This window comes from Muntiacus reevesi, chromosome 7 (genome assembly GCF_963930625.1).
Source record: "Muntiacus reevesi chromosome 7, mMunRee1.1, whole genome shotgun sequence".
Classification (NCBI taxonomy): domain Eukaryota; kingdom Metazoa; phylum Chordata; class Mammalia; order Artiodactyla; family Cervidae; genus Muntiacus; species Muntiacus reevesi.
The window spans coordinates 56486338-56509712 of NC_089255.1; the positions used below are offsets into that span (position 1 = coordinate 56486338).

The 23375-nt window shown below is 40.1% G+C and overlaps 1 protein-coding gene across 1 annotated transcript in view; it reads right to left on the minus strand.

Moving 5' to 3' along the window:
• Positions 1-23375, minus strand: part of TMOD2 (tropomodulin 2) — a 60768-nt gene that overhangs the window by 21797 nt on the left and 15596 nt on the right. Inside the window, exons 2-7 of the mRNA XM_065940276.1 lie at positions 21931-22125; positions 20311-20467; positions 14475-14597; positions 12031-12117; positions 5009-5139; positions 2823-2930 (exon numbers count right to left, since the gene is read on the minus strand). Coding sequence (XP_065796348.1) covers positions 2823-2930; positions 5009-5139; positions 12031-12117; positions 14475-14597; positions 20311-20467; positions 21931-22056 — 732 coding nt within the window. The 5' untranslated portion in view covers positions 22057-22125. The remainder of the gene's footprint in view (positions 1-2822; positions 2931-5008; positions 5140-12030; positions 12118-14474; positions 14598-20310; positions 20468-21930; positions 22126-23375) is intronic.

Below are 23375 nucleotides of genomic sequence, written 5' to 3' on the forward strand. Positions count from 1 at the left end.
GGTAGCCACAGGACTCACGTGGCTATGGAGGCCTTGAAAAGTGCCTCTTATGAACTGAGATGTGCTGTAAATATAAAACATGCATTGGATTTCAAAGATGTAGAATGGAAAAATACTGCAAAAGACCTCATTACATATACATTTTGAAATGATGGTATTTTGGATATGGTGGTTTAAAGAAAATATATTATTAAATTTAATTCCACCCATTTTTTTTTATGTGGTTACTGGAAAATTTAAAGGTCCATGTGTAGTTCTCATTTTATTTTTATTTGATAGTGCTGTCCTAAACTTCTGATTTTTATGTGGCATTCCTATTAATAACAGCATTTAAAAAAACATATTTGGGCCTTTTCTCTACATTGGCATTCATTAGTGTGGCAAGTTTCATTAACACTCCCTGCTATAGGTGTAATTATATGGAAGTACTTGGAGCACGGTAAACTGAATTTGATTACAGATCACTTAAATTTGCTTCCTGGCTTGGTCACAAGCTGGGTAATCTTAGTTAAGGTACTCAAACTCTGAGTCTCAGTTGCCACATCTGTAAAATGGGGATAATGTCATCTCACATCCACATAGCTTGTCTATATTCACTATAATCCCACAAATATTTTGTAAAGTCTATTTGTGAATCTTACATAGAAAAGAGTCTCCAAGCTCTTGCTTTAATGCTGATCTGTAATTCTCAACAGTGAGTTGTTCACCCACAATCATAGTCTGAATATCTCTGTTGCCTGTGGGATAATCAACCAATCTTTGACTTATAGAAAAGTTGTTTTCTGATGATAGCATAGCTGAAAGGGGAACCATCTGGGGTCAGCCAAGTGAGGGCTGGACCATGTGAAGCCATCCAGGCATAAGGCTGGAAGAGGCTTTTCTTTTCACTCTAAAGGATAACAGTTATTCCTTGCAGTTGTATGGTGCACTTGTCACAAGGCATACATTCAATACATAGTTGTTGGATTGAAAACTATATCAAGCAGATTATTATATTTGATATAACAATATATATCTTAATATATTATTAATACATTGGGGGCTGTATCATGTTTTATGTAATAATTTATATATATAATATATATAATATAAATAATAATTTATATATAATTATATAATAATATATAATATAAATACATTATAGATATAATGTGTGTTAGTGTATATTATTAACATATTGGGCTGTGTAATGGATATATATATTATATTAGTCCATTCATCAAGTTATCTATTTGCTGTAGAGTAGAAGTTAGATTATTTACTAGTAGTGCTGACAGTAAACTATAAACTAGTTGCATCTCTGCCATTTTACTGTAAATATTATATTAAACAGAAATTACAAATCATTTATTTATTTATCCCTTTAGTTATTTACATACAAAATGCACTGTGAATATTTTTGCTTAACTGAAAACAAATCTAGTAAAGGGCAGAGATTATACACAAAATCATACACAGATAAGAACCTCTAAATTGCTAACTTTACCTCACCAATAATCTAGTTATGTTCTTTTTCTATTTCAATGATAGGCTTCAAATTAAAAACTGCTTTCAACCTACAAATTTAGACATGTAATAACTGCTGGTGAAAACATCAGTTCTGTAGCTTAGCCCCTCTCTTACATGAATGCTTACTTCACATTTGCTGTTGTCATCATGGAAATACTGCCTATTGCTCAGAGGTTAGAGGGCACATCCATTTATTCATTTAACAAGTATTTTTCAATACTTGTTTTTCAACATCTACTCAGCACCAGCACTGTGGTGGGTAGCATTACTTTCTTGCTGTCCCTTTTTAATGCTGTTTTAAATCTTCCAAAAGACATGTTACTTTAAAGCACATCATCAAGTCAAGAAACTTTTATTTTTCAAGTGCTGAGCATCAGATCCTGTAGAATCATTGATGTGGCCTAATGCTCAGGCTTCTGACAACTGGCACAATTTAGCAAACATACAACAGTGAGGTAATGTATTTAAATATAGCATAGCTGGGTGGTTAGGCATTTTGATTGTGGAACCAGGACCTGGTGGTGAATCCTGGCTCTGCCCTTTGCTGATTGGGTTACTTTGGAAAAGTTACTTAACCTTTCTGAGCCTCACACTGCTCATTTGTTAGAGTGGGAACTAATAATAGTACACACCTCATTGTGTGTACTGAGGATTCAGTGAGATGACCTAGCAAAGGAGAGGGGTCAGAGCTGGCAGTTACTAACTGCTCAAGAAATGTGAGCTATCAATAGGAGGAATAACACTGATGATGCAATGGCAGTAGTAGTTACTTGGGCTCAGGGGTTTCCTTATTTACACGAATCAACTAAAGTGCATAGAAGGAACAGACCTTATTTTTTCTTTCATCTTCTGGTCAACCATATCAAACAAAAAATGGTTTAAGATTTGGTTGTTTAAAATATTTTTGAGACATATGAATCCACTTAAAAGATTAAAATGAAAAATACATTAACATTTTTTCTATGTGCTGAGTTCCTGTAGGCTTTCATGGGGGAGGGGTCTCATATCCATTTATTGTGATGGAATGCTACTGCAGGTGCAAACGTTTCAGAAAATTTATACTAAGAATTTATTTAGCTAGATGCCTAATCTAATCTTATATCTTTCTCCTAAAAGTGTAGTGTTAACAAAATTCTAGTGAATTCAAAGTGCCTGACTTGTTTTATCATCTCATTATAACTAATTTTGTTTATTAATTATACAGAAAATAAATTGACCAGATCTGACCATTGTTAATTGATAAAACAAATTAAAAATAGCTTCTACTGAATTAAATATCTGAGGGCTATATTTCTCCTTAGAAATATACTCACAATTGCCACAGGGTCATTGCTGCGGGTTGCGGCCAGACTGAACTTTTTCACGTGAGTGTTGGTCTCCAGAGCCTTTGCAAATTCCTTCAGGGTTGGAATTGGAATGTTCTATGAGAAAGACACAGATTGTTGATGAATCCTTCTATAGCACCTTTACCCTAAGCTCAGGACCCACAGCTTTTAGATACAGCAGGTCCCCGACCTACACATGAGTTTCATTCTGAGAGCACATTCCTAGGTCCAATGTGTACGTAACGCCAACAAAGTTAGCCTAGGTACCCAACTAACATAATCAGCTAGATGATACTGTACTGTAACAGGTGTATAACACTTTTCACACAAATAATACATATATAAAAAAGAAACACACACAAAAAAACATTTTTAACTTTACAGTACAGTACCTTGAAAAGTACAACAGTATCGGGATGGGGAATACGTGTAACTATATGGCTGATTCATGTCAATGTATGACAAAACCCACAAAAAAAAAAAAAAAGAAAAGTACAACAGTACAGTACAACAGCTGGCACACAGGGGCTGGCACGTATGCTTGCATCTTTGAAAGTTCACAATTTGAAGGTTTGTATTTTGGTGACTTAGATGAACCTTCGATTTTATCCTCTCTGAAAGACATTGATCAGCCATCTCTAGCAACTAACCTATCAAGAGCCAGTAGCCCCACTCAGTGTCCAATAAGGGAATCTAACACAATGTGCCACTCGCATCACTTCTGTTTACCCTCTGAATTATGCACATACCACCCTTCTCTCTTTTTCTCTTTCATTCTCTATATTTTAGCCAGACTAGAATTAAACTAGCTCTAATTCCTACTTATCTTTCAAGACCCAGCAGAAATATCACTTCCTCTGTTTATTGGTTCTCCTAGGCAGGATCAATTTCCCTTACCTGCAATTCCACAGAATTTGGGGGCTTACCACATCATGTTATAATTATCTGCTTAGTGTTTTTCTCCTAGTTTGAGTTCTTCAGAATCGAGACTGAATGAACCTTACTCCCCCTTCCATAGCACTTAGCACAGTACTGAGCACCGGAGAGGAGGACAATACGGGGCTCAGCTAGAGGCTAACATGAGTTCATGGAACACTACAGGCCAGCTCTGTGACTGTGGACAACTGAATCTTTTAAAGTCCCACTAAGGATTAAATGAGATAATGAATTTCAAGTATTTAGCAATGTATATGGCACATAGCTAGTACTCAATAAAAATCAGTTGATACTATTAAATGCTAGAAATTGGCCTAATAAGAAGGAAAAAGAAAGGTGTCAGTGTTTTCTCTTTCTCTCATTCTTTCTCTCTCTCACACACACACAATTTCTCCTCCTTTTGAGAGTGCTAAGACATTGTCAAAGCAGAAGTGACTTCAGAGAATAGGCCATAAAAGACATTGTGGCTTTCAGTTTACTCTCTCTTTCTCGTGGGTCATTTGCTCTGGGGGATGCAAGCTGTCATTACGTGAAGATACATTGGCAGCCCTATTGAGAGGTCCACGTGCTGAGGAAACTGAGGCCTCCTGCCGACAGTCACATGAGTGTGCCGTCTTGCAAATGGAGCCCCAAGCCCTGGTCAAGCCTTGAGATGACTGCAGCTCTGGCTGACAGCTTTACTACAGCCTCATCTGAGATCCTGAGCCACAACTACCCGGACAAGTCACTCTCAGATTCCTGACACTCAGAAACTATGTGAAATAATAAACTTTGTTGTTTCAAGCCTCTAAGTTTCGGGGTAATTTGTTACTCAGTAGTAGATAACTAATAACACTTGTTTAACACAAGTACTGTAATTCTTTTCAGAATTCTAGAAATGACTCTTTTTTTAAACCTACTTCTTCAGTTTATTTTAAAAATGTATTTTATTATTATTTTTTAACTTTTTGTTTTATATATTAGAGAATAGCCAATTAACAATGCTGTGATAGTTTTAGGTGGACAGCAAAGGTACTTAGCAATACATACACATGTATTTTTTCTCCCCCAAACTCCCTTCCTATCCAGGATGCAACATAGCATTGAGCAAATAAATCCACTCCTTCTGAATAGGATATTTTGCCTCGAAATCAGTGACTATAGAGGATTTAGAACATGTGTAAAGGCAGGCAGTCATCTCCAGTAAGTTTTCTGACTGAATGATAAATCAAGTGACTGACAACAATCATTTGAAATACCTTAATATTGTTGAGGTTGACTTCTTGCAAACTGGGATCATTGGCTTTCATCTGCTGTAGACTTACTTCCACATTTGTGGGATTTGGTGGTTCCTCAAATACTGGCTTGACCTTTTCACCTTTGACCACATCTAAGACACAAGTTTTAATTTTAAAAATAAAATGTAAGGTCTCTCCCATAAAAATCAGAGACAACTTCCCCCAAATGACCTTCTTTTCATATGTGGTGATTCCAATAATATTCTAATATCAGTGACAGTAAGCTTATTCTCAACTCAGCAAGCAGAGGAATGGTGTGGCTCTGAGTTACAGCCTCCCAGGTTGGTGTTTTCAGCTGCAATGAGAAGTCCCAGTGGTTGATGCTCCATGGAGCCAAAAGTGCAGGAGGCTCTACAGCAAACTCAAACTCCTAAAAGAATATCCACAGGTAGTTATAGCTGCTCCATATGGACCTCTTTCAAACTATAATAACCAAACCAAAGAAACTAAGATTCACAAAAATGAGTTCCTTTATTTCCCAAACCCAACTCTCCTCTAGCCCATCTTCTGATTTTCATCTTGGAGCTTTAATTTTGAGGATTGTATAGGAAGAGAAAGGAATAGAAAAGAAGAAGTGGAAGAATTCTCAAAAGGAGTTAACAGAAAATGTTTGCAATGTATATAATACACAAAGGGTTCATATCTCAATATACACAGAGCTTCTACAAGGCAGTAAGATAACCCAGTGGAAAATGAACAGCTAATGATCAGAGGATTCTGTATCAGTCAACTAAAAAAATATAAAAAGTAATTAAATTCTGAGAAATTTAAAAATGAGATACCATTTGATTTGTCAAAAAATGTAAAAAGATAATATTCAGAGTCAGCAACAATGTGGAGGAAAAGGCATCTTCATATATTGTTAGGAAGGAGAGATATTCCACATACAGAAATATTCAGTGTTGTCAAGATGTCAGTTCTTCCCAAATGCAATGCAATCCCAATCAAAATCTCAGAAATTTATTTTGCAGATATTAAAAAATGATTATAAAGTTTATATAAAGAGGAAAAATACACAGAATAGCCAAAACAATATTTAAAGAGAAAAACAAATCCAGCAATTAAACTTCAAGAAGACTTAAAGCTATAGGAAGGAAGATAGTGATATTGGTGAAAATATACAAATAGATCAGTGGAACAGAATACAGAGTCCACAAACAGACCCACATAGATACAATCAGTTGATCTTTGACAAAGCAGCAAAGGTAATATAGTGGAGAAAAAAGTAGTCTTTTCAACAAATGGTGCTGGAACAACTGGACATCTACATGAAAGAAAAAATAAAAGAATCTAGATACAGACCTTATGGGCTTCCCAGGTGGTGCTAGTGGTAAAGAACCCACCTGCCAATGCAGATGTAAGAGCTGGTTCAATCCATGGGTTGGGAAGATCCCCTGGAGGAGGGCATGGCAACCCACTCCAGTATTCTTTTTTTTTTTTTTTTAAAAGGAGAGACATATACATTTATTTCTGATGTTATCCCATTAACAGACTGTAAAATCAAGGCAAGAAGGCCAAGGTCTGTCCAAGGCAAAATTTACAAAGGTGCTCCTTCCCCTTTAATTACTAGGATATGGAAACAGATTTAACATAAACATACAGACACACACCAGACATATATGTGATGTAAGGGGACACTGTTTTTCTACAGTGTGAGAATTGGAAGCTCAATGATGTCATATGAACCATATTTGATTCCTATATTGCCAATATCTTAATTACTATATGGAACGGCAAAACGAAGTATTTTGAAACATGCAGAAATTATTCTATGATCTATATAAAAACAACAGCATTTTCTGTGTTATAATAAATTTGCAAGTTGAATTTCATACATGTTCTATTACATTACACAGGGCATGTTCTTGAATATTCAAAACCCAGAATGGTTAATAAAAAGAACTCCAAGGAAAGAATTAAGAGAAATTTGGTTAAAGATGTAATTTTACTTCATAGAAATAGCTTTCTAAAGATTTATGTAAAGCTTATTATATTGGTCCAGTACTATGAGAATACACAGTATGACAGTAACAGTGCTGTGTTATCTCAGACGGTGTAAATCACTTGGTTGATTTGGCTAATACGTAAATAGTACACCAATTTTATTTACCAAGGCCAATTAATAAATTCTTAAAAATACCCACTCCAGTATTCTTGCTGGAGAATTGCATGAACAGAGAAGCTTGGCAGGCTACCTTCCATAAGGTTGCAATGAGTTGAACACGACTGAAGTGACTTAGTATGCACACAGAGACCTTACACTCTTCACAAAAATTAACTCAAAACAGATCACAGACCTAAATTTAAATGCAAAACTATAGAACTCCTAGGAGATAACATAGGATAAAATCTAGATGACCTTGGGTTTGAAGATGAAGTTTTAGATACAGTCCTAAAGGCATAATCCTTAAAAGGAAGAATTGATAAACTGACCCGCATTAAAATTAAACATTTTTACTCTACAGAAAATACTCTCAAGAGCAATGGGGAGATAAAGCACACACTGGGAGAAAATATTTGCAAAAGACACATCTGATAGACTCGCAGATATAGAGAAAAAACTAGTGGTTACCAGTGGGGAGAAGGAGGAGGGAGAGACACTATATGGGTATAGTGAAAAAAAGGGTTATTATGGGATTATTTGAAATCATGTGTGTGAGTACATCAAGGCTGTATGTTGTCTCCCTGTTTATTTAACTTATATGCAGAGTACATCATGTGGAATGCTGGGCTGGATGAAGCACAAGCTGGAATCAAGATTGCCAGCAGAAACATAAATAACCTCAGATATGCAGATGATACCACCCTTATGGCTGAAAGCGAAGAGGAACTAAAGAGCCTCTTGATGAAAGTGAAAGAGGAAAGTGGAAAAGCTGGCTTAAAGCACAACATTCAGAAAACTAAGATCATGGCATCTGGTTCCATCACTTCATGGGAAATAGATGGGGGAACAACGGAAACAGTGACAGACTTTATTTTTTGGGCTCCAAAATCACTGCAGATGGTAACTGAAGCCATGAAATTAAAAGATGCTTGCTCTTCAGAAGAAAAACTATGACCAACCTAGACCGCATACTAAAAAGCAGAGACATTATTTCGCCAACAAAGGTCCATCTAGTCAAAGCTATGGTTTTTCCAGTAGTCATGTATGGATGTGAGAGTTGGACTATAAAGAAGCCGAAGAATTGATGCTTTTGAACTGTGGTGTTGGAGAAGGCTCTTGAGAGTCCCTTGGGCTGCAAGGAGATCAAACCAGTCAATCCTAAAAGAAATCAATCCTGAATATTCATTGGAAGGACTGATGCTGAAGCTGAAGTTCCAATACTTTGACCACCTGATGCAAAGAAGTTACTTATTGGGAAAGACCCTGAGGCTGGGAAAGATTGAAGACAGAAGGAGAAGGGGACGACAGAGGATGAGATGGTTGGATGGCATCACCAACTCAATGGACATGAGTTTGAGTAAACTCTGGAAGTTGGTGATGGACAGGGAAGCCTGGCATGCTGCAGTCCATGGGCTTGCAAAAAGTTGGACATGACTGAGTGACTGAACTGAACTGTGTGAAACTTTTGCAATTTGTAAAACATTATATAATTTTCAAAATCTTTGATTCATTAAAAAAATCAGAAAAAAGACAAATATGGTAAAGCACTTATCCAATATATACAAAGAATTCTTAAAACTCAATGATAAGGAAATGACATGACTTTTAAAATAAGCCAAAAAAGTTAAGAGATATCTCACCAAAGAAGATATACAAATGAAAAATAAGCATATGAAAAGATGCTCCACATCATATGTTATCAGGGAAATGCAAATTAAAATAGTGACACACCACTACACACCTATTAGAATGACCAAAATCTGGAACACTGGCAAAACCAAATGCTGGTGAGGATGTGGAGCAACAGAAATTCTCATTCATTGCTCATGGAATTAAAAACCAGACATCTTACCACAAGATTCAGCACTTATGCTCCTTGATGTTTACCCAAAGGAGTTTAAAATTTATGTCCAAAATCTGAACATGGATATTTGTAGCAGCTTTATTCTTAATTTCCAAAATTTGGAAGCAACTAAGATGTCCTTCTACTGAAGGTGATCTGATAAACTGTGGTATATCCAAATAATGGAACTTTATTCAGTGTTAAAAAGAAATGATCTATCACTGCCACATGATTTAGCAATTCCACTCCTGGGCATATATCTAAAATAAGCAAAAACACTAATTTGAAAAGTCACATGCATCCCCATGTTCACAGAAGTATTATTTACAATTGCCAAGATATGAAAGCAGCCTAAACATATATCAACAGATGAATGGATAATATACACCCATATGTACAAACAAATATGGGCTACTACTCAACCATGATAAAGAATGAAATTTTACCATTTACAACAGCATGGATTAACTTGGAAGGTAGTATGCTAAGTGAAATAAGTCAGACAGAGAAAGACAACTACTTTAAGATGTCACTTATATGTGAATCTTAAAAACACAAATAGTGAACATAGCAAAAAGGAAATAAACTCACAGACACAGGGAACTAACTGGTGGTTACCAGTGGGGAGAGGAAAAGAAGGTGGAGCAAGACATAGAATTAAGAATTCTCTTAATAGAGAATTAAGAAGTACCAATTCTTATGAATAAAATAAACTATAGGGATATATTATATAACATAGGGAATATAGCCAACTCCATAATAATATATAATAACTATTAATGGAGTATAACCTTTAAAAACTGTGAATCACTATGCTGTATACCTATAACTTATAAAATATTGTACATCAAATGTTACTCTCAATAAAAAAAAGAAAAGCTCTACCAAATCTTGAAAAGACACAGAGGAACCTTAAATGCATATTACTAAGTGAAAGAAACCAGTCTGAATAGGCTACATACTGTATGATTCCAACTATATGACATTCTGGAAAAGACATAATGATGGATACAGTTAAAAGATCAGCGGTTGCCAGAGGTTAGTGGGGAAGGAGAGATGAACAGGCAGAGCATAGAGAAGCTTCAGACAGTGAATCCACTCTGCCTGAAACTACAGTAGTGGAAACATGTCATTACACATTTGTGCAAACCCACAGAATGTACAAATCCAGGAGTAAGCCCTGTTGTAAACTTTGGGCTCAGAGTGACCATGATGTGTCAATGTAGGTTCATGAATTGTAACAAATGTACCACTCTGTGCTAAGCGGAGAGGTTGTGCCTATGGAACAGCATATCTCTGTACCTTTCTCTCAGTTTTGCAGTGAGCACAAAACTACTCTAAAAAATAGTATTTTAAAAAGTTAATGATATGTGTGTATGTGTATGTATAAAAGCCCAGTAGGCTATGCACCAGACTTTTTTTTTCATAGCAAACATGTTGTCAGAATCTTACATTTTGGTATTGAGATTAAAGGATGAATATTTTTCATTTGCATGCATAAGAAACCAGAAGGAAAATAAAAGGAATGTTGCTCACTGTCTGGGTAAATTACCCAGTATAAATGGTTGTTGACAGACACATTGCTGAGACTAGAAAGCATTGCCAAAGTCACCATCAGAGAGAATAAAGTGTAATTTTATTAAGAAAAGCTGTGATCTTCTGTGAGTTTTCATAACAGCTGGATCACACTATACTGAAATTATTTGGTTATTGATCTGTCCTTCCCACACATAGATAAGTTCCTTTGGTCAGGCACCATCTTTTTTACCTTTGTACCAAAGCCTAGAACATTCCTGACACAGTAAATATTTAGTAAATGACCGATGAATGAGTAAGTGAGAGAGGCTAATGAAGGATACACTTCTCCAGAAAATGATGACAAAGAAGAGAGTGGTCTGGAATGTTCTGTGGCAAATCCACACCAGTGTGTCTTTCATGCTCTCTGGGGGAAGTAGGTACTCAAATTCTAATGACAAACATCCGTTATTGAGACAAAGAGGCACTCAAATAGAGAAGGAAATTTATCTAAAATACTACAGAAAATCAACGTTGAATATTCTTTGGAAGGACTGATGCTGAAGCTGAAGCTCCAATACTTTGACCACTTGATACGAAGAGCTGACTCATTGGAAAAGAACCTGATGCGGGGAAAGATTGAGGGCAAGAAGAAAAGAGGGCAACAGAGGATGAAACGATTGGATGGCATTGCCGACTCAATGGACATGAGTTTGAGCAAACTCTGGAAGACAGGGAAGCCTGGCACGCTGCAGTCCATGGAGTTGCAAAGAGTCAGACACGACTTGGTGACTAAACAACAGAAACAATCACAAACATCCATAATTAAGACAAAAAGATGCTTCTCGAATAGAGAAGTAAAACTTAGCTAAGATACTGTAGCTAATTAAAGCGTCGTTATGACATAAAACTCTCCTTTCTGTGCTGACTAAGCAAACCTTTTTCTCTGTCATTTCCTCCTTTGACTGAACCTATCAGGAGAGAATTCGCCTGCAATGCAGGAGATCCTGGTTCGATTCCTGGGTTGGGAAGATCTGCTGCTGAAGGGATAGGCTACCCACTCCAGTATTCTTGGGCTTCCCTTGTGGCTCAGCTGGTAAAGAATCCGCCTGCAACATGGAAGACCTGGGTTCGAACCCTGGGTTGGGAAGATCCCCTGGAGAAGGGACAGGCTACCCACTCTAGTATTCTGGCCTAGAGAATTCCAGGGACTGTATAGTCCATGGGGTTGCAAAGAGTCAGACATGACTGAGTGACTTTCACTTTCACCAGGAGTGTGTTCTGGGCAGCACACACTGATCGGTACTAGTCACACTCCCAGACAGAGCTCCCAGTGCAGGCTCCTCTATTCTGATCTGATTGCTCACAGCCCAGTTATCCTGGGTGAACTGACAAAACCCACCTTCAACGCCTAAAAGAATTCCAGACTTCCCAGCGGCCCAGTCAACAAGCCTTTTTCCTACCAGCAACCACCCGGAGGCTCCCAGGTTTCATAAAACCACAGATTTCATGTCAACTTACTTCTCACAGGCCCTTTGCCGCCTTTCGCGTTGGTCGTTTCTTCATCAAACTTGGGATTGTTGAGCAAATTGTGTACTCCAAGAACAGCTGAAAAGCAAAAATAACCTGTGAATAAAACTTAAGTTTGAGAAAGCTTATTAAGATGTCCACATTATTAATTTTCCCTCACTTGCCTTGCAAAGTGTGTGACACATGTATAGTATTAAATAAGCTTTTTTTTTAATCCCTCCTCCTAAGATCACTAGCATTCTTCACATCTTTATACATCTATATATGTGGAATTGTGTAGGATCTGAGGGACAATGGTCTAGTTGTCTCCAAATTTAAAATCTGCTTAGATCTCCCAGTTAAGTAGATTCATCCCTTATGTTTTCTCATCTGTAACATTTGAAAGTGGGACTGAGTCTAATGATATTTTAAGCTCTAACATTATATAGACTATAGTATGTAGTTTTTCTGGAGACAAAGGGCTGAAGGATCATGGTCCTCTTTCAGTGTAAGCCTCCCCATTGCTTTCATCTCTCAGTACCAAAAAGAGTGGTTCTTTTCCCTTCCAGAGCATCCCAGGGTGGGAAATAAGAGATGTCAGCAATAAAAGGTCAGGTAAGCAGGCTGATTTTGAGTCTCCTGTACTACACAGAAGTTGCACCAGAGGGCAGTACAGTATGCAGGAGACAGCACTGGCCATAACTGAACTCGGAGCAGGCACTAACTGCCACTGCCCACCCGGCTTTCCCTTCGTTCATGAAACTCCAGGTGAGAAATTCCAGGAGGTCTACTGGGGAAGGATTCCAGAATAATTTGCCAATGGCGGCAGGGGCCCACCTCTGAGCTCCTCATCTGCTGTAAACTATACTCTAGAAGGACAGCCCGTATAGCCAACAAAGGGTACATGTTCAGAGCCAGAGAGTATGGGGTTTGAGAGTGGCAGTCAGGAGCAGTCAGCCTGAGTTTAGATCCTGACTCTATTACGTACTATCTGTATGGCTTGAGAAGTTGTTGAACGCCACTGAGCCTCAATTTCCCCACCTGTAAAACAGGGATAATCATCACACTTTACCTATCACAAGGGTTACGTGACTTCCTATGTGTGACACTCTGTTCTACGTGCTTTACAAATTCTTGTTAAGTAAATAAGAATTTGTCACTGTGTTTTTGGCATTGTCTAGGGAGAATAAACACAGGACACTGAGACCATCCAACAAGCATATCTTGCTTTGGGCCCCATATTCACTAAGCAACTTATGATCATAATTTCACTCCCCTTGTCAAGTTTTAATTTTAGAATAAGGCAGAGTTGGTTCTCCTGGGAGGAAGGAGATTATTATTACTCATGTCTTCCAATGGAATAACAATGTGAAAATTCTTGGCAAAGCTGTGGACTGTTTTTCAAAACACCTCTATCCTGTGGGAACCTAATGACCCTAGTAATGCAAATTTCCATCCAATTAGTATACAAATACACTGATATATGCATGGAATCTTTTTCACAGGAAATACAAGAAATGGGAGGAAGCTTATATAATTCATAACATATTATTTTGTACTTTGGGGGTTTTTCCTTTTTTATTTTTTACTTTATATTGGAGTATAGCCAATTAACAATGTTGTGATAGTTTCAGGTGCAATGCACAGCAGAGTGACTTAGTCACACATACACATATATCCGTTTTCCCCCCAAACTCCTCTCCCATTCAGACTGCCACATAACACTGAGTTCCCTGTGCTACACAGTAGGTCCTTGTTGATTATCCATTCTAAAAATAGCAATGTGTACATTTGATCCCAAATTCCCTAACTATCCCTTCCCTGAGTTTTTTCTATCTGTATGTATAACCAATTCACAATTCACATATAATAATAATTATTATTATACTGTTGCTATTGTTAAGAAAACTAGAAGACATGAGCAGACTGGACTGAATATGGATCTACTTTACTGGGGAAATATAACAGTAAAATGGGTTCTGCTCCATGGTTAGGTTAACAGAACTCTAAGTGGGAATCAAAAACAGTGACTGTGGGAAAGAACAAGAAATTTTGTGTTGGAAATGGAAATTTTATGATGATAAAATGCCAAATGTGAAGCTCTTTTGAAGGCCTGAGGACTGTTATCTTATTGTTTAAATTCTCAACACTCCTTCATATTTCTTCTCTTTGATTTCTCACAGTAACTCTTGGATTTTGTAGGGTAGGCATTACTGTGGGTACTTTACAGCTGAAATATGATTTTACATTTTATAACTGAGATACGGTGAAATGTTTGCTCAGAGAGCTTAGGTGATCTGCATCTAGTCTCTTAGCTGCCTAATGGTTGAAGTCAACCTGGTATCACAGTAACAATCAACAGGGACACAGGTCCTCAGAGGCTGCTTCCAGGGGGTCAGTGCATGTCTGGAGGTCACAGAGCTGGACAGAAAAGCTTCTCAGAGCTGAGGACTAACCTGCAAGATCATAGAGTTCAGTGTCGGAGGCACTGGCCAAAGCTTCTTCCAGTTCTGGGTCCAGGGTCACCTTTTCTTCTTTACGAGTTTCTATGGGCTTTTCTTTGGGAATAAAGACTCTCCCTTTAAATCAGAAGAAAAACAAAAACATCATTGTGTAGTGCTGCCTTGTTATAGGGGAAGTGAACTAACCAGAGAACGTGCCGCTCTGGTCATTAAGAGCTGAAGCATTAAACCAATGCAGGTCTAACCAGGATTCCTTAATTTCTGAGATGATGCCAATGTCACTAATCTACTACTAGAGGGAAGGGAGGCAGAGGAGGAATCCTGCATTCTGCAACAGAGACCTGAGGAGGTGGAGAGGGAGACAGTAGCTTCTGATCCCTATCACAGGCAGCTCTGCCCTGAGCCCTGGGCAAGAGGGGCCCTGCCATGGGCCCCGCGCTCTAGAGGGCCCAACTCTGCTCTCTTCTGGCTGCATGCCCCTCCCCACTGCCTGCACCCCACTGATGGACGGGCCACAGGGACAGAATACAGGCCACCTGCTAGACTATTCCCCAGGCACCTGCCCCCGAGATTCCCTGCCAAACAGCCCTGAGCCCGCCTGCATGAGTCCTTCCTCATGTCCATCTTTCTGAAGGCAGGTCACACTGCTGGGGTGTGTACCCCTAGGCCAAAGGGAGGCTGTCTGTGAGTGAGTATGGACGAAGCCTGGATAGGTAGGCTGGAGTGTCAGCCGTGGTGCTTGAGGCCCTGGCAGTGCAGGATGGACCCATAACCCTCTGTGGAACTCTTGGAAGTCTAAGAATATTGGTCTAGATAGGAAGATAGCACATATTTTAACAGTTTGTTAGCATTTAATATTTATAAAAATGGCACATGGACTTCTCTTCGTGTTTCTGCCTTGGATACTGCATATGGCAGGCGGATACATCCAAACAGTCCTAGGGGTTCCCTGGGGAACAAACTGGTAATCTCCCTCATTGAGATCTCCTTCTACCAACTGCAATTGTAGGCAACCAGGGTGCTATATCTAGGGGTTGCTTGATATAGTGACCTGGGGACACACCATCTTTCTAGAGCACATCAAAGTCAGCCTGACTTAAAAGGAAAAATCAGAGTTGTCATATTTAGAGATGCAGAGTTCTGATCAGCAAGGCTCTGTGCTTCCCACGTATGCATTCTCTGAAACCATCTTCCACTTTATCCAGTCAGTATGATTCCACTTACTTTGTCCCCCATTCACTTCTGAATATACTGAAATCTATAGCACCCCATTGCCTGCCCAGCCCAAACCTCTAGACTGATGATCAGAGAGCTGGGAAGATGACAAGTGACCTGCTCCTAATTTCCAGGCAGGCCAACACATCCATATCCCACATGTGTGATGGCTCATAGAGATAAATCCAGGCTATTCCAGAGCCACCATGGGATACTCCAGGACTACTCACACTCTTTTTCAATTCCTTCTGGCTTTGACTCTTGGCTTCTCTCTTGGTTGGAGTTGCTCCACCCCTTGGCATGTTTTCTTTTTTTCACCATATAGCATGTGAGTTCTTAGTTCCTTAACCAGGGATTGAACTTGCACCCCCTGCATTGGAAGCATGGAATCTTAGCTACTGGACCACCAGGGAAGTCTCTAGGCATGATCTTTGAAATTGACCTTCTCCATTCTGATTGTTGGAGTTTTCCAAAGACTCACCCCTCTATTGCTTTGCCTTTTCTTCACCTTAGAACAGACTGGCTCTGGTTTCAGCCAATTGGGACCCAAGCTCTTTCCATGTCTCCTTGTTATTAATCATTATTAATCTGAGACAACATGGATTGCCAATGGTGGCAGAGGCCTACCTCTGAGCGCTTCATGGGAAAGGAAAGGATCAAAACCCACATCAGGGACTCCCTCATGAAAACTCTCCAGGAGACTGCCCTGGTCACAGGGCTGCATACTTCCTGCTGGTTTACCAGACCTTCAAATGGCAGGATACATAAACAGGTGCCAGGCAGAGCTGGGGACTCCGACGATGTACCACTGCTGTGATCACTCTGGAATATCCTGGCCACAAGGGCTCTAGCACTGACCATCACATAAGCTGCCATGTTTCCCAGGAAAAAAGGGGAACTCACTGGGACACAAAATTGGAGAATGGCCAGAGTACAGAAAAGGAAACAAACAAACAAAATCAATCAATCAATCAATCAATAATCTCAGACACTGAGGCTCTTCCCAGACTCTTACACAGTATCTGCAGCCTGAAGCATTTTCTTCCTGATGTCATGATCTTGGATCCAGAGTCAAAACAGGATTTATGAGTTCCTAATTCCTGGTACCGTTCAGGATTACTTTGAACACTAGGTGTGCAGGTGGGCCAACTATCAGTATTCAGGATAACTGCTCCTGCACATCCATTCTTGGGGTCCAACCGGAAGACAAGTTCTAAATGAATAATGTAGCCCAGGAAGTTGAGGGCCCAGGGCACCCAGCATTCTGCACTGAGGCTGGCTGGCTCTTCTCCTGGAACACTCACGACAGCCTCCCACTGCTCCTGGGTCATTGGTGGTCTTCCTGGGGCCCTGTGCACACCTCACTCTGATCCTTACACTCTTTCTGGAAAACTTACTCTCTGCTCCTTTAACCCAATCATGTGGCTTCTCCTAAGCTCCCCTGTGCAGCTGTTCACCCCGTCTGGACCCCTATTTATTACTCTGACTGCTCCTGGACGCCCAACCCCCTAGGAACCACCTGCAGATTAATCTGGATCAGGAGCTAATTCACCATAGCTGCTCCCAAGACCTCTGCTCCAAGAACAGAAGACGACAGCTTTCCTCTTGTTATTCTCTCACTACCCTAATACTGCAAGTTAATTGGCTTTTTATTGAAGAGTTGACATTACAATTTATTTTTTCCTTCACAATTAGTCTAATCACAACCATGCTGCCATAGAAACAGCTCCATGTTTCTACTGCAAACCTTGGTTATTAGCCCAATTTGTCACTGCCCAACCTTACTTTCTTAATAAAATGACATCATCAGTGGTTCACGAGGCATTGGATGCACGTGGTTCAGAGCAGCCATGATGCTGCATAGGGAAGGCAGCAGCCAAGGAGCTGGTAACTCCCGCCCCCGTGGCCACAGCATGGAAGCTCAGAGATGGCATTCATTCCAATCCATGTTGTCCAGTGCCTGCCCCAGGCCAGTTTCTGTGCCAGGATGCAAGAGAGACACAGTCCCACTGTGGGTCTCAGATTCATGTGACAAACACACAAAACTGGAAGTAAGTAAACAATGGGATGAATCCTGTCACAGTGTGATGAGAGCAATAGATGGATGTTGTGATAGAAGGAGTGTGTTTTAGACAGAGAGGTCAGGAAAAGCTGAAGGCCCTGACATTTAAGCTGGGACTCTCAGGAGGTAAAAAATGGGGAGGCAGGTCAGAGAGAATACGACCTTGGGATGGGAAAAGAACTTGGCAGGTTTGGGGAATGGAGTGAGGACAGTGGGGCTGAGCTTAGTGAGGGGAGGAGAGATACAGTCAGAGAGGTGGGCCAGGTGAGCTCTCCATGACTCTGAGCACCATGGCAAAGGTTTGAGACATTAAGCAGGGAATGACATGATCAGATCTGTGTTTTAAAAAGAATATGGATGCCATGAGGTTATCAGTGATTCCAGTCATATTTTGGGGACCAAGTCACTGTTTACAGCTGAGGAACCTGGATAGGGGATTGGTAGCCACTTTTCCTCCAAAGGGGAGCTCAGGGTGGGGAGCTAGGAAGGAGGATTTTCCTGTCTTAGTTCAGAGCTCACTCCCTGCTGAAGGAACATCCTCTTACTCCTCAGGCCCCTTCCAGGTCTATCAGAGTGTTTCTCACTAGACCACACGTTCCCTGAGGGCAGGGCAGGGTCTGCCCTGTGGTCCCAGCACTTGGCACAGGGCTCTGATGCCAGGAGGTTGCTGGTAGATGCTAGATGAACAGATGATTAACTGCACTGGCCTCTAGTGGAAGCATCTAACATAACAGAGGCAGACCTGGGGGAGACACCTGCAACTGGGACAGTCCTCAGTTAAAAGGAACACGCCAGTGCTTGATGCTACTTTACACGTCCAAAATTGCTTCTTTGGGGCTTAATTTTTTTTTTTAATGAAACGAATTTGAATACCATTACACTCTAAGTATTCAGTTCATTTTGGGCTTCCCAGGTGGTGCTAGTGGTAAAGAACCCAGCTGCCAATGCAGGAGACTTAAGGAATGCAGGTTCGATCCCTGGGTGGGGAAGATCCTCTGGAGGAGGGTACTGCAACCCACTCCAGTATCCTTGCCTGGAGAATTCTGTGGACAGAGGAGCCTGTCCATATAGACAGGGCTATAGACCGTATAGACAGGGCTACTGTCTGTAGGGTTGCAAAGAGTCGGACGTGACTGAAGCAGTTTAGCACAGCACAGCACATTCAGTTAATTAGCTTATGAGTTCCTTTTTCTGCCCCCTCACTCAAGCAGATTATTACTTTTCCTGGCTAAGCAGATCTTTTTTTTTTTTTTTTAAATAAATTATGGTTACCTGTGTGGGTTTCAGAAGCCAGATTCACACTTTTATAAAGACAATATTCTTTCTTTTGAACTGGCAGCTTCTTTTGTTGTTCTTGCTGTTCAGATCCTTAATTTCTCTGCACATTAGTCTGTATTTTTTAATTTTTTATTGAAGTATAATCAATTTACAATATTATATCAGTTTTAGGTATACAACAGAGTGATTCAATATTTTATAAATTAATTATATTTAAAGTTATCACAAGAGAATGTTTATATTTTCCTGTGCTGTACAATACATCCCTGTTACTTACTTTATACATAGCAGTTTGTGTTTCTTAATCCCATACCTCTATCTCACCCTTCCTTTCCCTTCTGGTAACCACTAGTCTGTTCTCTATTTGTAGCCTACATCTTCTGCCATGGTTCTTTTTTTTTTTAATTAGTAGACTTTATTTTTTGGAGCAGCTAGCATTGGAAAGTATAGACAGTTCCCATGTCTGCCCTGTCCCTAATTCACAACCTCCCCTCTAATGACAGTCCACAGCACAGTGTATACATGTTACAACTGCTGAACCTACACTGACATCATTGTCACCCAAAATCTACAGTTTATGTTATGTTCACTCTTTTTTTAAAAATCGGGGTATAGTCACTGTTCAACATGGTACAATAAAGTGAATTAGCTATATGTGTACATATGTATGTCTCCTTCCTCTTTGCCCTTCCTCCAACCTGCCCCTCATCCTACCCACCTAAGTCACCACAGAGCACCGAGTTAAGCTCCCTGTACTATGCGGCAGGTTCCCACTCTTTACGCATGGCAGTGCACATAGTCAATCCCAACATCCCAGTTCATCCCACCTCCCTCCCAGTCCATGCCCACAAGTCCATTTTCTATGTCTGTCTCTATTCCTGCCTTGCAAACAGGTTCATTTATACCAGTTTTCTATGTATGTATTAATATATGATACTTGTTTTTCTCTTTCTGACTTACTTCACTCCACCTAAATATCCATCAGCAGATGAATAGATAAAGAAGATGTGGACTATATACAATGGAATATTATGCAGCCATAAAAAGGAACAAAATTGGGTCCTTTGTAGAGACATGGAGGGCTCACCCTTGGTGGTGTACGGTCTGTGGGTCTGGACATGTGTACACACACATATGTCCACCAGCCACGATGCTTTCTAACTCTACTGAATTCAGTTCAGGCTTAGTTCCCACTCTCAGGCCAGTTCCCTCACCCGACCCGCCACAACAATACATGGGGTACTTATGTTATCAGACTCCACCTGAGGTCCTTACCTTTCTTTTCTCCGGTGAAGGGCACAAAGTCTTCCCTGTCTTTCTGTTCCAAAGCCTCCTTCTCCAGGTACATAAGGAGGTGCTCGCGGTCAAACGGGCCCGTGGCTGCTTTCTGCGTCTGGTCTTTCTGTCGAAATCCAGCTGGCAGCAGTGCACTCTGATAAGACAGAGGAATGAGCAGGAAAGGGGGTGTCTGATGTGGTTTCCCTTCCTGACCCCTGCCGTGTAGGGGGAACTTGGGCAGAGCACACCTGGCAGAGATGAGGGCTGGAACTCTGGCATATCCTTGAGGCCCTATTCACTCTAACATTCTGTGTTGATGAGGGTGTTTCCAAAGAGCTCAGGCAGAACTCCCGTGGCTGAAACAGCCTCAGACTGCTGCAGCTGCCTTCTAGGTAGCAAAAGGCCAGCCACTCTTTACAGCCTCTTTCCTTATAGATCCCACTTAGGTCCGTCCAGCAGTGCTCCCAGTGCTTTTTTTTATTTTAAAAAGCTTTTTTTTTGGCTGTGTTGGGTCTTCATTGTCTCGTGGGCTTCTCTAGGTGTGGCACTCGGGCTTAGTTCTTCTGAGTCATGTGGGATCTTAAGTTTCCCATCCAGGGATCGAACCTGTCTCCCTTGCATTGGAAGGTGGATTCTTAACCACTGGACCACCAGGGAAGTCCCCACACTCATTTCTAATCTCTCCTGGGAAACATCCAAGCTGGTAAGTGATCATTATGATAGCTATTGATATCTGCTTGATTAAACGTAGAGATATTTCTTTTAAGTTTAAAAAGTAAAAAAAGATACTTGCATTTTTTCAAGTAAAAACAATATCCAAATTATTTGGCATTATAGAATATCATATAAATATTTTAGTGGATGTTTTTATTTATAGTAAAATCACTATTTTACATGTCTCTGCCTCTAAGTTTGTGATAATACTAGCAGGGCTGAAAAAAGTGCTTGCTAAACAAACATTATAACAAGCTATTTACCTTTTTAAGAGCTCATAAAAACATGAGATGCTCCATTTAAATTTATTTGATATTACAGTTACAGTTATTCTAATCTATCCATTTTTGTGAGATCACCAAGATTTTAACTTGCTTATATATGTTAAAGAAATGAGATATTAAAAATATCTGCTTTGGGGGTTAAAGATTTGGCTTAAATACCATCTCTGACATTTACCAGGTTACCAGTATGGGATCTTACATAAATTACTTTTCTTGGTCTGTGCCCTTATTTATGAAATGGGGATAATATAATTTAAATCAAGGACTTCTGGGCCCAGCAGAATACATGACTCAGAAGAAACTCGGTCATGTTTGTTTCCTCTTTCTTTTTCCTTTCTTTTTCCATAAGTAAGTCAGTCTAGTCCTTCTTGGAGTCAATGGAAAATATTTTCTGACATTTACATTAAACTGGTTTTTGAGAAATGCAATTGCCATATCAAATATGTGGCTACTAAGGTTCTCCATGGTTTATGAAAAAGTAAGTGGCTCAGAACCAATTAGGGAAGAACATAGAATCTGCATTTGGAGCTCAGGGATTCCTATACTATTGTTTAAGGACGTGCTATATCATTCATCCCACCTTATCACTAACCACCTGCTTCAGTTCCAGGTCACTAACCTCGGGATCTAGGTCATCAAGAACATTTTCCAACTGTTTCAGTTCCTCTTCTGAGAGTTTGCCAAGAAGCTCATCTTCATCAATGTTCTTGTATTTCTCCAGCTCTTTTTGAAAAGGGAGTGCCATGGTTTCTTATATGACTTTCTCATGAGCCATGAACATTTAACTGTGCCAGCTTCCTGAGACTTCAGAATACTAATAAGAAGAAAGAAAGACTGTTACCTCCTTTTGATAAATAGGACTTATTAGCAGGAGACAGAGTTATGCTATCTGCCCATGGAGTCTTTCCACTGGATGAAATAGTCAACAAAATAAGTAGTATTATCTTCATCCATAGAACAGCTTGTCTGCTTCATACATATTATCTCCCTTATTTAGATTTTTACAATGACCTGGAAAGGAAGCCCAGAGAGATATAGATATCACATTTTACAGATGAATATTTTGAGGCCCAAGTGAGACATGAGGCAAGGGGGAAGGGCACAACTTTTAAAAGAATGACATAGCCAAAGGACATGACAAAAATTGGTTAGAACCAACAAGGTCCAAGGTGGAAGAAGATGTGACTTCCAGTAGACATTGAGCCTTATTATATGCTCACTGTAACACACTAGCATCTAAATGACACACCCACAGGAGCCACGACAGTTCTGAGGTCAACCAGCAAAGGCCAAAAAGTGGGCAGAGGCCCATTTCCTGGAAATCTCCACCCTTTTTCCCAAATAGCTGGAATACTCCTCCCCCCTCATTCAGTTTCAGCTTCAGTTCAGTAGCTCAGTTGTGTCCGACTCTTTGTGACCCCATGGACTGCAGCATGCCAGGCTTCTCTGTCCTTCACAATGTCCTGGAGTTTGAGCAAGCTCATGTCCATTGAGTCAGTGATGCCATCCAACCATCTCATCCTCTGTCGTCCCCTTCTCCTCCTGCCTTCAATATTTCCCAGCGTCAAGGTCTTTTTCAAATGAGTCAGCTCTTCACATCAGGTGGCCAAAGTATTGGCGTTTCAGCTTCAACTTCAGTCCTTCCAATGAACACCCAGGGCTGATCTCCTTTAGGATGGACTGATTGGATCTCCTTGCAGTCCCAGGGACTCTCAAGAGTCTTCTCCAACACCACAGTTCAAAAGCATCAATTCTTCAGCGCTCAGCTTCCTTTATTGTCCAATTCTCACACCCGTACATGACTAAAGGAAAAACCATAGCTTTGACTAGATGGACCTTTGTTGGCAAAGTAATGTCTCTGCTTTTTAATATGCTCTCTAGGTTGGTCATAACTTTTCTTCCAAGGAGCAAGCATTTTTTATTTATTTATTTATTTATTTTTTAATCTTTTATTTTTCAGTGGGTTTTGTCATACATTGATATGAATCAGCCATAGAGTTACACGTATTCCCCATCCCGTTCCCCCATCCCACCTCCCTCTCCACCTGATTCCTCTGGGTCTTC